Source organism: Alligator sinensis, unplaced genomic scaffold (assembly GCF_000455745.1).
Source record: "Alligator sinensis unplaced genomic scaffold, ASM45574v1 scaffold159_2, whole genome shotgun sequence".
Classification (NCBI taxonomy): domain Eukaryota; kingdom Metazoa; phylum Chordata; order Crocodylia; family Alligatoridae; genus Alligator; species Alligator sinensis.
Genome location: NW_005841992.1, coordinates 1383089 through 1398567, shown reverse-complemented (window position 1 = coordinate 1398567; position 15479 = coordinate 1383089). Strand labels below are relative to the sequence as shown.

General features: G+C 43.9%; 1 protein-coding gene across 9 annotated transcripts in view; it reads right to left on the bottom strand.

Annotated features, from left to right (window-relative positions):
• The window catches only part of CMYA5 (cardiomyopathy associated 5), a 79308-nt gene that overhangs the window by 21040 nt on the left and 42789 nt on the right, over nt 1-15479 (bottom strand). For 7 of the 9 annotated variants that reach the window (XR_003093525.1, XM_025201373.1, XM_025201372.1 and 4 more), the window contains 3 exons: nt 11952-12101; nt 10139-10285; nt 1097-1244 (listed from right to left, as the gene is read on the bottom strand). Coding sequence is in view for 6 of the 9 variants with exons in the window: in XM_025201373.1 (XP_025057158.1) it covers nt 1097-1244; nt 10139-10285; nt 11952-12101 (445 nt within the window). In the remaining 3 variants the exon portion in view is untranslated. Of the gene's footprint in view, nt 1-1096; nt 1245-10138; nt 10286-11951; nt 12102-15479 lie in introns of those variants that run through there. The other 2 variants (XR_003093526.1, XR_003093527.1) reach the window with 2 other exon arrangements.

Sequence of the window (15479 nt, the reverse complement as noted above, 5' to 3'; positions counted from 1 at the left end):
GAAAATCCATTTGAAATTCTTGCACTTAACCAAAGGCAAGCTAACCAGTATTGCACTAAACCTTGTTTGTGTTTTTTAACAACACAGTGTTTCTATACACATGCTCTGATGCATTCCGATTAGAACGCATCCGAGCAGACTCGATTAATCTCATGTATTCAGCATCCTGTGTTTCAAAATGGCAGTGGGGGCACTTTAACTGAATGAGCTTTAGTTAAAACGCCTCCACCAAGAGGTGCACTAATTAAAAATTCTACCTCCACCACACAGCATGTGTTGAGGTACCCAAAATGAGGAGAGAATCCTTCACCAACGCTCCTGGGACAACCCCCCACAAACTTTTCAGATCTCTTAAATCCTCAGTGTTTTTTAAAACAAGGACGTACAAGCAATGCTATGGCACATTATTATACATTTTACCACACACCAGGCGTTCATTATTCAAACACGACTAAATTCTCCTCATCTGTTCCTTGGCACAAGTACCCAGGTGTAGCACAGGGGGCAGCCCAGAGGAGCTGGCAGCATGAAAACCTCATGCCATATCCCCAAGCAGCTGCAAATCCTGCTTCCTGGGTCGCTACAGTCCCTTCACTGTGCCACTCCCCACATGGCCTTATGCATCAGCCAACCCTCCAATTGTACCCACGTTCCTATCCTGTACCCCAGAAAGGAGAGATGCAGACCCTGTATACAAACTTCCCAAAGTCTGCCTTTCCCTGGGCAGCACAACTGCGCTGGTTCTACTGTGCAGAGGAGTGGATCGATTTTGCCCCTTCATCTCTCTTATTTATTCATTTGAGGATCAGCTCACTGGAATTTTGCCTGGGATGGACCACACAAGGTCTTCAAAATTTTGGTGCCAAATAAATGGACTTTCATTTAGCAGAATAAAATGAAAGTACTCGTGGTTTCCCAGTATAATCTCAGAGATTAACGTCTGGTCTGGCTCTTCCTCACCATAAAAAGCTGATTTCTTCTTTATGTAGTTCAAGACAAACAATATAATCACTTACATAATAGCTCACAATGTGGGACATGCTCCTTAAAGCCTCTCTAATCCAAATACTCCAAATTCAAAACCTCAGGGACTCACCTAAGACCCTCCCCTTCAGGGGAATACTGTCTGCAGTATTCCAGCGTGAAAGACTCTGTTGCTTCCGAGTTGGCTGAACTCCATCGGATGGTGGCTGTGTCCCAACACACGGTGCAGTCCTCTGCCTTTATTATTGGGGTTGAGGGAGCTGTGAACACAATGCCATGTTAGCTGCACTGGGAAGAATGCTACAGCTACTACAAAATGTATGCTGGGAAGACTGCAATGAAAATAAAACTGTAAAATGTTTAAGTCACTGATTCCATAAAAACAATAAACTGAGTTAGTATAAAAAGATCACTTTCCTCACATGGAAAAAATGAATTCATGTAGAAATAACAATAAGATTCCTTTTTCCTAATGTTGTGTTTATTCCTGTTGCTTCAGCAGTAGCAGTTTGCTTTATGGAGCTGAAGGTCCCAAGTCCTTCAGAGGGTTCTTTTTTTGGGGTGGGGGAGAGGTCACAACATAAATTTATGCAGTTCTGGGGTTACTTGAAGTGTCAAATCAGATGACTATTTACCTTCTCCACTCACTCCCTCTTTTTTTTTGCATTTCTGCTGTTCTTTAAGGAATAGACCAGTGAAGCCACTCTGTATATAGTTTTACCTAAATTGCCTCATCTCTCTCCTCAGCAGCCCTTGAATAAACAATATAACATACAAGAATATGATGCTGCAGAACTGAGAAATAGTGCTGACTTTGCTGCCTAATTGTTCCCGGCATATTCTTGCAATGCAACTTCTAAAATCTGATCCTATACTCTTTTTCTCAGAGCTTAAACTCGGGAACCATGACCCTATCACACAAACAGAAAAAAATGATAAAAAGGACACCAAATGCAAGTGATCAAAGTAGTGCCATGTGAAATAGTGTACAAAACTAGCCCATCAGATTTTTCAGCCTCATATTTTTAGCTGGAAAGTGATTTTGTTTACTCACTCACAACCTTTTTCCCTGCTTTGAATAATGAAATTGTGAGCCTGCCAAGATCTGTATTTGACACTTCTAAAGTAGTACTAACATCAAGCTGTAAAATAAAACTTGTTAATTTTAAAAAGTTCATAATAGAAAATACACATGCTTAAATATCTAGATCAGGGGTGGGCAAAATGTGGCCTGCAGGCCAGATGTGGTCCACCAGGCCATTCTATCCGGCCTCCGGGGCCCCTAAAAAATTTAGAAAAGTTATATTTATCTGCCCCTGGCTGCCTGTCATGTGGCCCTCGATGGCTTGCCAAAACTCAGTAAGTGGCCCTCCACCTGAAATAATTGCCCGTCTCTGATTTAGGTAGATAGATACATAGATAGACAGATAGATACATAGATAAAATATGATGCCTTAGTCAAGAATAAAAATGTGAATATACCAGGATAATCTTGCAGAACTGCAACCAATTTAAACCTTTTTGCTTGGTACCACAAATTGTTTGTTAATTATAAAAAACCATAAGTGCATATTGATTTCTTGGTTTAGTGAAAAATCAAGATTTATTGACCCAAGAGGTAAATAATAATAACTGCAGTGATGTTGAACTCAATACTTAACCTGAGGAATGACAGATCTTTATATTCATCAGAAGGAGGGCTATGTGGGCCAGAGTATCACCTGGCATAAAGCTGTGCAGCCCCATTGATATCAATGGGAATATCCTTCCTTATGCCAGTTTAAGATTCCAGGTACCGAGTTACACAAAATTAAGTTTAAAGACCCACAGGATTATATATCAAGGCTCACAAGGAAATGGAGGAGCTAGCTAAGGTGAGGGAAGGGGTTGTTGTACCAAAGACTGAAGGAGGATTTGAGGCAAGATTCCTTTAATTTCCTTTTGACATATTTGATTAATATTTGTGTTTTTAAATTTTGTCTATGCCGAGAAGGAAGATAAAATGTATAAATTCATATTTTCATAACACGCACACATAAATATGCTGTTGTAGATATTTTATCTAGCCATAAAAGTCATCAATGGGATTTACTCAGTTTAAATTAATAAACTAAAGGGTTAGATGAAGTCAGAGCATTAAAAAAGTGGTGTGTTTTTTTAAATTTGAATAATAGTTTTCACTTAAATGAGCTGCAGGCAGTCAGGCTGTCCTAATCACTATGTATATCTGTACACTGTATCAGATCTCAGATTTTGTCTGTTTATTGATTTTTGAAGAGGTACAGTGTAGAAAAATAAGGATAAGGTGTTTCTCCTCTGCTTCAGGGAATACAGAGGACCAGGTCTGATGGATCTTGACTGAAAGGGTGTGTGCAGGCCTTATGTTAATCTTTTGATCTGCAGATGACCTTCATCTGTCAAGGTGCCGGAGTATGGAAACAAAGAGATATCTGTTTCCCTTGACATCATTTCTGACAACTGAGAATAGTCATGTGAGATAATGCTCATCCAGCTGGATGAACACACACACTCATTCAGAGCAGGTTTGGAGTGCTTGCTGATAACGTGACTATGATAATATGGCTCCAAATATGGAAGCATATGGGCGTCTGGAAAGCAGAGCAGAAGCACGTGCCTCTGCTGTAAAAGGCCCAAGACTAATGCAACTCAGATGCCAGATGCATTCCTTCCTTTTCTCCACTCTATCTTCTCTGTCTCCTGCTCCATTTGAAAGTCTATGTGAATTTTTCCTATGTCGGAGGTGTTCTTCAATTAACTCCAATTCTATTGTCCAGCCAGTTTACAGATGGTAGTTGTTTTCTTGTGTGTACCAACACAATAGGGATTACTGCAATGAATGTAATTAATTCTGTTTCTTTGTATTGCTAACTGGACTATTTAAGGTATCTAAGTATGCCAGCCTAGTGACCTAACAGTAGCACACTGCACTGGCATGCTAGAGAATCAGTTTCCATTGCCAATGAAATCCCAAGTGTCAGACAGGCGGAGTAGTCTAATATTTTGCATTGTTCAGCTATGTTCCCACTAGCCCACTGCAGGATCAACTGGCTCCAAAGAGATTTTGCCTCAGTTTGTGAGAAAGTTACCAAGTTACAGAGGCACAGAATTAAGAGTTCAAATAGGAAACCATCAAGTTTCAAAGGAGACAGGAAAAGATAACACAGCATGGCATTCCAGAGACTTAGGGGAAAATTCTATTTCACCTTCATGGCTAAGTACAGACATTCAAAAAGCCCAAGGCGGAATCAATCTAAGTTACATGGTTTTCTGTAAGTGGTGCAATTTAGATCAGTGGCAAACAGAACAAACATTCACACTTTGGTGTTGGGGGACGGGCAAATCTTAGACCAGGTTCTACCATTTGTAAATAGTCAGTGTGTGCTGAACTTCTATTCTGTTATGGGTATAGACCAGTTTCCAATCACTTATATCTGTAGAAGTGTAATGTCTGTACCTGGCCCATGTGTCTAAGTAACACTTCCATGGCCATTTAATAGCCTCCTCCTATTAGATAAAACATCAGCTGGTTATAGTTTTTCTGTAACTAAAGTTCTGTGATTTGCATGTATTTATGATATTTTGTGACGTTCATACCCAGGCAATCTTATTCGGTTCCAGGTGCCCATGTATCCTATTGAGCATTCCCAATTGGGTAATGCAGAGCATGCATTGATTTCTTGAGTATATTTTAACTATTTCCTTGCAGTGGCAGGACATTGTCAGTGCCCTCATCTCCCTGCTTAACCTGGCAAGTTGAAAAGTATTTTTGATGTTTTGGGTATTATGCCTGGCAGTTGCACGTGAAGGTTATTCCTGAAGTTTTTAAGAACCCATGAGACAAACACTTATCAAGGACAGCTCAGATAGAGATGATCCTGCCTTGGTTATGGGGTTGGAGTAGATGGCCTTCTGAGGTTCCTACCAGTATGATTCTATATGGAATCCAAACCATGCATCAGTGCCAAAAAATGCAGCTATGGAGCTATACAATTGTGGCAGGCTTGCCGGTAACCACCTGTTTTGCCAGCTTAGAAAGGTGTCAAGTGATTGGTCGGGTGTACCCACTAATTATGTAGCAACTGGAGGGAAGCTGGCCCCACCCCTACCTGAGGCAAGGCGAAGAGTGGGAACCTGGATGAGGGCTACACCCCCCTTCACCCTGGTTGGTCCGTTTGCAATCTGGGGGTGGAACCTCCAGAGGGTATAAAAAGATCAGCGTGCCTGGCACACGGGGCTGCTGCATCAAGAGATGAAGACACTAGTGTGAGTTGGCCAGCAGGATAGAGCTGTTGCCCCAAAGAGCCCCGAAGACTCCCCCTCACTGGATGGGAGCAGCGAGGGGCCACGTCCCTGATCCTGCTGCTAAGGAGTGCGGCGAACAGTGCACAGCTTGGTGCACGCAGCCAGACCCTGGGAGCTGCACGAGGCAGCTCAGATCTGCAATCCCCTGCCAGCGAGAGGCCAGGAACACAGTGCATGAGCGGTGCATGAAACCAGACCTTGGGAGCTGCATGAGGCAGCTCGGGTCTGCAACCTCTGGCATGTGGCCAGATGGTTGGTGCACAGACAGCACACAGCATGGTCCAGGAGTGTACTGGGATCCCAGGAGCTACACAGGGCAGCTTGGGTCCATAACCCCTGGCAACCAGTAAGGCCTTTGGTGCACAAGAGGTGCATGGAGAGAGACCCTGGGAGCTGTTTGCGGCAGCTAGGGTCCTCCATCCCTGGTGAGAGGCCAGGAAACTTGGTACTGCTAGTGCGGCATGGAGGGTTCGGCAAGGTTGAGACCCTGGGAGCCCCTAGCAGCAGCTCGGGTTTCCACCCCTTGGCACAGAGCCAGTGCCTCAGTGCAGGCAATGCTGCACAGAAAGCTAGGGAGGGACCGAGCCCCAGTGCTGCTCGAGGTGGGTCAGGCCTCTAACCCTTGGTACAAGGAGGAGCTGGCGGTGCATGTGGCCTGAAGGGGGCCAGCTGACAAGGAGCTCTGGGTGACAGAAAGTCCCTGGAGGAGGAAGAGGCGCTAGACTCCAGGAGACAGGGACAACTCTGCCAGGAAGTCATGAGTTACCCAGAGAGAGGGGTCCCCACAGGGGAGGACCCCAGTGGGGTGTGTAAAGGGGGTCACATGGGCTATTCCCTTGGGATTGGGAAAGGTCTGGGAGCTTGGGGTTTTCTCCATTTTTCCACCCTGGTATCTAGGAAGTGCTGCCCCGCTTCCAAGGTTATTCTTTTGGGTATTGAGAGTATTTCATATCTAGCTTCCTGCACCTTATATATTATATATGGTACCTTATATTCTGTGAAAATTATTTTATATTGTAAATATTTATATGTTATGGAATTTATGATTGCATGACTCTTGAAGGCATTGAGTTAATCCCTTTGATTGCCTGTTGATATCTTGATGGGTGTGTAGGGTTTGTATATATTCATATAAGTATTTTCGATATTGTATTTTGCCCCTGTTTCCACCCCTTGTTTTACCCTAATAAATTGTAAATAGTAAAGTTGTAGGTTGTCTCAGCTTGACTCTATAGGGGTTGGAGGTGATTGCTGGGCCACAGTGTCCCTCCACAACACACCACCCTGCTGATAATTCCCCTCAGTTGGAGAGGGAATGTACCCCTGGGCACTACCTGGGTTATACAATTGAAAGTGACTGTAATGGGGAACCCTAAGCCTGATGCACAGAAAAGAGGGTCAGGTGAGAAAGAGCAGCAGGGTCCCTTGGAGGCTAGAATTTCTGTAGCCTGATGGAGGAGGGTGGCTGCCTGCAGAAAGGGAAGCCCTAACAACTCAACCAGAGGGGTAGAGACCCCATCAACCAAGAGAAAACCCAGTACAGCAGGAGGGGCAAACTGCCTGATGCAGGTAATGGAAGGAGGAATGAATGGCTTGGAGCTGAGCTCACTCCACTTTTTATGAAGCCCAGCTTGCAGCTAGCTAGCTGCAGAAAACAGCAGGAAGGAAAGGTGGGGGATTGGCAGCACCTGGGCCAAGTAAGCAGGAAGCCTGGTCAGCTGACTGAGGAGGACGAGTTAACTGGGACATAAACCCTTCCTCGAGGCAGAGGTGGGAAGGAATGGCCCCAGCAGTGGAGCAGGATGGCACCATCCTGAGAGATAAGGGCCAGGGCAAGCCTTGCAGAAAGAACTGCTGCTCAGGAGGAGAAGCCTGTGCTGACAGGGTGAGCAAGAGCCCAAGGGGCACAGAGAACTGAGAACTTTTCTGTTGGCTCAGGAAGGACCCTGGGAGAGGGGAAGTGAATACACACAGCACAGAGGACTGTTTAATCCCTGGAGGGGCACTGTGAACTGAGTGCACCCAGGGGGCTAAGGTTGGCTCAGATGGGTTCAGGAGGAGCCTGGTGAAGTGAACGCACACAGAAGGGTGGGGCAGTGTGTGTTAACCCAGTGAAGGCCTGTTTTCCTTTTTGTCCCCCTTTTCCTCTACTTGCCTGTTAGGAACACCTGATGGACCAGGGCAGCTGTGAGGGAGATACGGCAGCCACAGAGCAGAGTGTTCAGCACCCCTTGAAATTTTCCCCTCTATTTTTCCATGTTCATACTTTCTTATTTTTGTGCTGGTTTTGGAAAGGGAGGGAGGTGGCAGCCTCTACCAGGTAGAGACCCAGGAGAGGGTTGAAACCCAGATGGGCCAGAGGCCCTGACTAAAGTCAGGTGGGCTGGAACCCAACAGGGTTGAAGCCCCAGCCAAGGACAAGGAGAGAATGAGAGAGAGAATGGCAGATCCCTGCACTACCCAGTTGGACCAGTAGCCAGGGAAGGAGGATGGGGGGCACTGCACCCTTGGCTAGACTTTGGTCACCTAAATGCAGCCTCCCAAAGAACATCCTAACCAGTATCAAGGCATGGCAGGAAGGAGGGAGGAGTCAGATTAGGGGAGTAGGGTAGGCAGATAGGTGCTGCAATGCCATCTGGGGGCACCACAACCACCCCTGGAAGGTGCCCCTGTCACACTGACATGCATGAGGGTGAAACAGAATTTAGCTCATAGTCTTTTAGTGAACTTCAGTTTTGAGAATAGCTTGCTGAGTTTCCAAAAAACTTGGTTTTCACGCCAGCACAAAGGCAACAATAGAGTTTATCTGCCAGAAAACAAGGGTCAGAAGAGGTTAGAAATTAGACCATGAAGAAATGTGATATTATTATTATTATTTTTTTGTGAATATATTTGTGAATTATTTAGCCATTCCACAGGATTTGGCACCTGTAAGGTCTGGATTTTCACAAAGTCTATATCTTTTTAGTGAGTAAGAACAAAAACATACAGTTTTTGCAAATGTGACCTTTGGCAAACAAACAAACAAAACAAAAACAAACAAACAAAAACCCCAACAAACCCACAAAAACACCCTGCTAATTGAATATGAAGGAGGAAGAGAAGGTTTCATGCCCCAATGAACTAAGTAAGGAGCTCAGAGCTTTGGCTGCTACTAGGGGCCTGTCTATACCACTTCCACCATGTCCCAGAGAACACTGCTGAAGAACATGCCCTGCCTACCCACTCCACGTGTACCAAACCCAGAGATGGGGATGCACAGTAATTCTGAGAGTACCTACTACTAGCACTCTTGGGCCTGTGTAGATGAAATGGGGGACCCTAAATTGAAGCAGTGGGTTTTTAAAAACACCGCTTCGATTTAGAGTCCTTTAAACCCCCGTGTCATGCACACCCCCAAACTTACCTGCCTCTCCGGTGACTCTGCCTTCCCAGGTTGCTGCCAGGCTGCCTGCAGAGCTCCTAAGCTGCACAGAGCCCAGTGCTTCATTTCACGGCTGTAGGGCAGCAAACTTAAACTTGGAGGAGGAGTTTTAGTTTGCTGCGCCCCAAGTCATTTAAAGCGCATTATGCTGCCGAATCTGCTACAGCGGCTGGAATTACTGCACAATACGCCACTGATGTGTGCAAACACCAACACCATTAAAGCAGTGCAAAACCATTTAACCCACTTTAAAGTGTCATGCACACATGCCCCCCATTTTGTCTACACACAGCTCTTGTGCACTCTGTGGAGAGGCAGCTTAAGGGTGGTTCCTCCCCAGGACATCTTTACAGCCTCACTTCTGGGTCTGGCACATGGGGAACTGGAACAAGTGAGCAAGGTAACACCTCAGTGGTGCTCTGAGGAGTGCCAGGACAGCAGTAGGGACAGGCCTCAAATGGTCTCAGTAACACTTTGTGCTTTACAAACGCTACTGACTATAAGACATTTAACTGTTATTATTCATATTTCCATCACAGAAACTGAATAATCCTGCTCATCCTGCAGAGTTTAAATGGCCTGATAAAAATCATCTGGCAAAGGAAGTGTCAGATCATGGATTAGGATATATGACTTCTATTGCTATGCCTAATCCATGAGATTGTAGTCAACCCAGCGCAAGGCACTTAAACTTTCTGAGCCTTAGTTTCCTCAATAAAACTTACTTATCTAGTTATTTGTGATTTATTATGTGTATCACAGTAGTGTCTAGAAGTTGCAGCTGAAGTATGAACTCCTAATGTTCATCCACATAAGACATGGGCCCTCCCCTGAAGAGTTTACAGAAAAAAGGAAGTGTTTTTATCACTTTCACTTTTACATACTCCACAAGAGAGTTTCTCCACATACAGTCTGAACCAATGGTGTATAAACCTTGGCTCCCTCTGCCTTTGTGCCTGTCTCCCCTCTTCCCTTCCCACCTCCCCAAACTGGGGAGCAACTCCTGCTGCATCACACAGGGCCCCCAGGTCTCTCCTGAGCCCTCTTGCCCCAGAATCCCTCAGTCCCACAGGCCCCATCACTCTGCCCCGCTCCCAGGAGTTGGGGGCGGGATAGGGAGGCGCACAGTCAGAGGAAGCTGGAGGAGGGAGGGGAAGCCCCAGTACTCCAGAGGCAGCAACAGGAAAGCAAAAAGGGGGAACAGAGCCTGGAGCAGGAGCCCAGCGGCCACAGTTTAACTCCTTGAGGGCTGGATGTAGCCTATGGCCCGCCAGTTGGACAGCCTTGATCTAACATGATTCTATGCAATTATGAATCTATGAAAAAGAGATGGGGAAGACTAAATAGTTTTCAACATTTTTAACGTGGTCTAAGAATCGGAGGCCAACAATCATTAAATATACATACCAGTTTTAAAAGTGTATTTGTCACTGGGTAAGCTACATCCTGTGTAGTTCACAGCCATAACCCATACACTATAACAACGATCTGGCTCAAGGTCTTCCAAGATACAGTGACTTTCCTTCACTGTAACTCTGTATTCTTCCACCAAGGCTAGGGACAAGCATACACATACAGGTCATTAGGGAAGTGCATAATTTTTATAAACAATTCATCTGCCCTAGGGCTATCTTGCATCAACTAATATGTAAACAGGAGATAACATTGTCAGGTCTTGTATGCAAAAGTATAATTTTTGTCACAGAAATATGGTTGAGAAGACCTCAGATGAGTTCTGTTGCATGGGGATAAAATGTGCAGGTTTATTGGCTGGCACTATTACATTTTATTGCCCTTCATTCCTGGGACTAGCACAGCACTGCCTTAGCTAATTAACATGGAGATATTTTAGAGCTATTTATACTGTTTTAAATCTTCATTATTCATTCTCCAACAGAACAGCAGAAATCACACAAAGTACTGATTTCCTCCTGCAATACGTTGAACAGAGCTGGTTAAAAAATATGGACTTGACCCTTGAAAATACAGACCATATTTTTTTACTTCTGTCAAATTTTCCAGAGAAATTGTAATCTTTTGGCAAAATATCAGAAATGAAATATTTTGTGTTCAAAATGGTGCCTCATAGGAATCATGGTTTGGGTGCCTTATGCTTTCTCTTCTCTGGGCAAGATTTTGGCTTGGACTATTTCTGGCATGAAACAGTGCTCTCTTCCCTCTTAGTGATAAGTGGGGTATATTATTATAAGGGATTGTGGTACCCCACAGTAGGTGTTATCTAGCCAGGAGACCTAGGCCACGAAGGACAGCAGTGGCTTCCTAAATAAGGCACCCTAACTAAAATGTTCATGGTGCAATTTTAATCTGAATATTTTGGTTTTCAGCCAATTGGGTTTTTCAATGAAATACTGGCATTTTCTGTGGAAATCCGATATTTTTTGCAGAAAATGTTACTCAGTTGAGAACCCAATTTTCCACTGACAGAAATTTTTCGATCACTCCTAGGGCTGAGTCCCCTCAAATTCCACTGAAGTCAAGGGGATGTCAAAGCATTAAACACTGTGAGGGATTGGACCCCCAATTTGTTTTAGTGCATGTCAATTCAAAGCAGCTGTAAAACTGGGCTTCATTTCTCTCATGTAACCAACTCTCTCAAAAGGAACTGCTTCTTTTATTTAAAAAAAATCTAGTTTAAGCAATAGTAATACATTTTAAATTATTTTATTTCTAGATTAATATTTTTAATATGCAAACAATATATATATATATATATATATAAAGCAAAATTTTTTTAATGACATCTGCAGCTTTGTGTTGAAAAGGTGTATTTCTTGCTGTATTACAACTGGATGCATTTTATACACTTGGGATCCTAATGTTGACCCCCCCTCCCCCCAAATCTATATCACACCCCTGACTTTTGGAGATGGTAAATTGAATTTGTATCTTCTAGACCCATCAATAGGCATGGCATCGTCTCTGAAAATCAGGACCCTTTTATTAAGGCCAAATATAGCTTTATCTGCCATAACATAAACACCCAGGTTGATTCCTTTCACCAAAATACTTAGCTATTATTCCACTTTTTTCTTTTACTTAGTTCATGGTCTCCTCAGTTACTTGTAATACCTTCAATGCTTAATACTGTCTTCACAATCTCTCAGCTACTGATTCTATGCTTTTTCCCTTTAGATGGCAACCATCTTGTCTTTTCTTTTTGCTGAAATAGTGGGGCTAACAGGCAGGTTTAGTCACATACCACTTCCCTCTTTGTTTGCTTGAGGTTCCTCCATGCAGTAGACCTGAAAGTAGTCAACAATGTCTCCTTCATTCACAGTCCAGTAGACTGCTACGGATGTGCTAGTAGCTGAGTTTGGTTCCTGAGGTTTTAATTTTGGAGTCTGTGGAACTAAAAGAAAAATCTGAGTAAATACTCATACTCCTGTCTGTTGAACTACATCAATTCCTTAACTACAAATAAGGATTCATCAAAATGAACAAGTTGGCTGGATATTTAGAATAATTGAATATGGGTAATATCAATGTGATTTTAGGTCAAGAAACTTAGTTGCTGAGAATGGGATTCCATTAATCTGATCCTGTTATACCCTTCCAATTTTGCTGCGGTTTCACAGGTGTAAAACCTTAAAGAATTTGGGAACATCAGATCGCAAGAGGCTTCTCAGCCAATTAAGCCCAGTCCTCTGCATCCACAGATAACCATTTATCCAAAGAGTCTTACAAGCTACCTACTCCAACCTCTTGCATGTCAGTCACAGGTCACATTATGAAAAAAAATACCCTCAAACACCCTACCATGTGCCACAGGCAAAAAACAGGGGAAACATAGGGCACTACCATAAGCCTGCCATTGCAATGGCAGAGAAGTAATTTGGTTTGTATATTATTAGAGGACCCTCAAAAGAGGAATGTGTCACATGCTACGCAGGAAACAAAAGCCACCACAGTCCTAGCCAATTTGACTAGGGGAGGAGTGGCATTCATCCTTTACCCTGAATCTGGTGGGCCGCTTGACCCTAAGCAGAAAATCAAGATCTTCTAATCAAATACCTGAGAAATTTCTAAATACAGGAACACTAGCACAAAATTCCCACCATTAGCTGTGGCCAGTGTCCAATGCTTCAGAGGAAGGAAAAATCTTACTAAAATCAATAAAACATTAACGACGGGGGAAAACTGAAGCCTGGCCGCTAGACCAGCAGAAACTCGGTACCATGAGTTTAGCAGACCAGAGAGAAACAGTCACCTTTGAATCCTAACACTAGGATTGCAAATACTTGAATCAATATATCACAGCTCTTATTACTAATCCAGAACCCCCTGTCTTATCATACTGTGCATTTCCCATCATATTAATTTGTCAAATTTCATTTGGAGAGATTCAGGTTCTTTGCTCCTATTACTTTGTTTAGAAGACCATTCCAAAACTTCATTCCTCTAATAGAAACCTTTTAATTTCTTACCTAAATGTATTCACAACCAGTTATGAATTAACTTGATCTTGTGCCAATATTGTTCTTTAACTTATTCAAATACTTTTCCCAGTATCAAAAATATCAGTCCTGCCCAGTCAGCAAATATTTAGGCTATACTTACACACCTAATCCTAATGGTAAGAACATTAGGTCTTAGGCTGATCATTGTTCGAAAGGTTGTACCAACACTAGCACCCAGGGCCAGATCCAAGGTGGGGGCACTGATGCACTTGCACCCCACTTTGATTTCTGCTCCACCCACCGTTTAAAACAAACTGCTGGGTAGTAGTAGCAACAGTTTTATTCAGGCAGTGCTAAAAGAGTCACTTGACTTCATGGCTCATTGTAATCTACCTGATCCCTTCTAAACTCTTTATTCCACAGGTGTTAATGATGACCCTCTCTTCTTTTTAATGGTCTTGATGTTCCACCAATCAAGCCTTTTGTTCTGCAGTTCTGTGGTCTGTTAACTGCTCCTGGTAATGAAGCTCCTATTTCACAGCCCTGCAGATTGTTTTTAAATTATGTTTGTTTTTGCTTCAATCTTAAACTAAATGATATTGCCCTAGGCCCCTAGCATATTAGTAAAGCTTTATTTCTTTTTTAACTAGAGAAAAATATGTGTTGTTTTTAGAGGTGAACCAATACATCAATCTGATATCAGATTGGTACTGATATGAAGAAAATTGTCTATATCAGATATCAGTCATATGGGGCCAATATTTTGACCAATAAATGTCCGTGCTCTGTGCAGCCACAATGCAGCATGAATCAGAGCCAGCAGTGTGGAGAGCTGCCTCCAGCTAGTAAGTCGGAAGGGGAGGAGAAAAGGAAAGGGCGTGGGGGGGCACATCAATGCCCCCTGTGGTGAGGGAGGGGGCGGGGCCAGGGGCAGGCGCTGCCCAGGCAGGGCTGGGGGTGTGGGACGGAGGTGCAGCTCATGGGGTGGGGGCAGCTGCCGCCACTGCTTGCACCCCAGGAGGGGGGAGGGGAGTGTGTGCTGCCGGATCTGCGTGGTGCGAGGCAGGTGGCAGCTGCGGGATGGAGCTGGAGCTGGCACTGCGCGGGGCTCTTCTCGCCTGGGACTGGGCTCAGAGCAGACTCCAGCAGTGCCGGGAAGAGGCTGCAGCCACCCCAAACTTCGCAGCAGCTCTGTTCCCAGCCCCGTGCTGTGGCCCGGCACAGCCCTGGGGCACCAGGAAGAGATAATGGCAGTTCCTTGGTTTCTAGTAGGGTCAGGGATTGAAGACCAACACTTTAATTCTACAGGAGCCTAGCAGGAAGATTTGCAACTCCCCAAAGGAGCAAACATAGACTATTCTGTTTGACAGAGGCAACAGTAAATGTATGGCAGTGGAGTTTTGGATATATTTAAAGATCAAAATACCATCCAGTCAATTGAATCTCCCAATGAAATCATTTTAACTAAAATATTGAACTAATCAATCATGCTTAATGCTGTTTGTGTTAGTGGAGTAGGGGGTCTCTCAGACTATAACTTCAGGTTTTTTGTTCCTCCACAACTTCATCTAGCTCAGGACTGATTGCAGAGTCATCTTCTGCATTCTTTTGTTGTATTCTTTTTTAAACACCTGTCACACAGGTTTACAGTCCATGACATGTTGTTCCCCCATGTGCAGGGGAAATGAAAACTATGAAAACTATGTACCTGCTGTAGCAGGTCTTCTTTGGAAATATGTCCAGAAATGTGCTTCCTGTATAAGTAGCCACAAACTGCCTCTGCAGTGAAAAGCAAACAACCCAATGCCTGACCATTCTCAGGAGAGTCTGTGGACTCTGCCCATTAGAGATCTTATAATAGATCAAAGTCCCCTAAGTGTCCACCTTTGCCCTTTGGTGATCCAAGAACCAATGTCTTTGGAGGCCAGCAATAACTTTTAACTTTAAAGGTATCAAGAAAATACTGAAATGTAGTAAAATGCCAAGGGCATCTTCCCTGCCCTTTCCTCATGAGGCCTATTAATCTTACTAAAGAGAGAGAGCCCATGTGCTCTAGGTTTTTACAATGTTGTGGTGCACTCTGAAGCATAAATTCTGCTGAGGCCTAAAAAATTCATCTTACAATTTAAAGCTGTCAGATAAGGAAGCCCTGCTGGAGAAGCATTCTCAGGTCACACTGCATTAGAGACAGGAGCAGGTTGTCTTTTGGAAGATCACATTTCTGCTGAATTCATCTTGCCCTAAACATAGGGGCTACGCTGGGAGACATAAGTGACCAACCAAACAGGGAATGAAATACTTGCTTGTAGGGAACAGTACAAAAGTGGAAG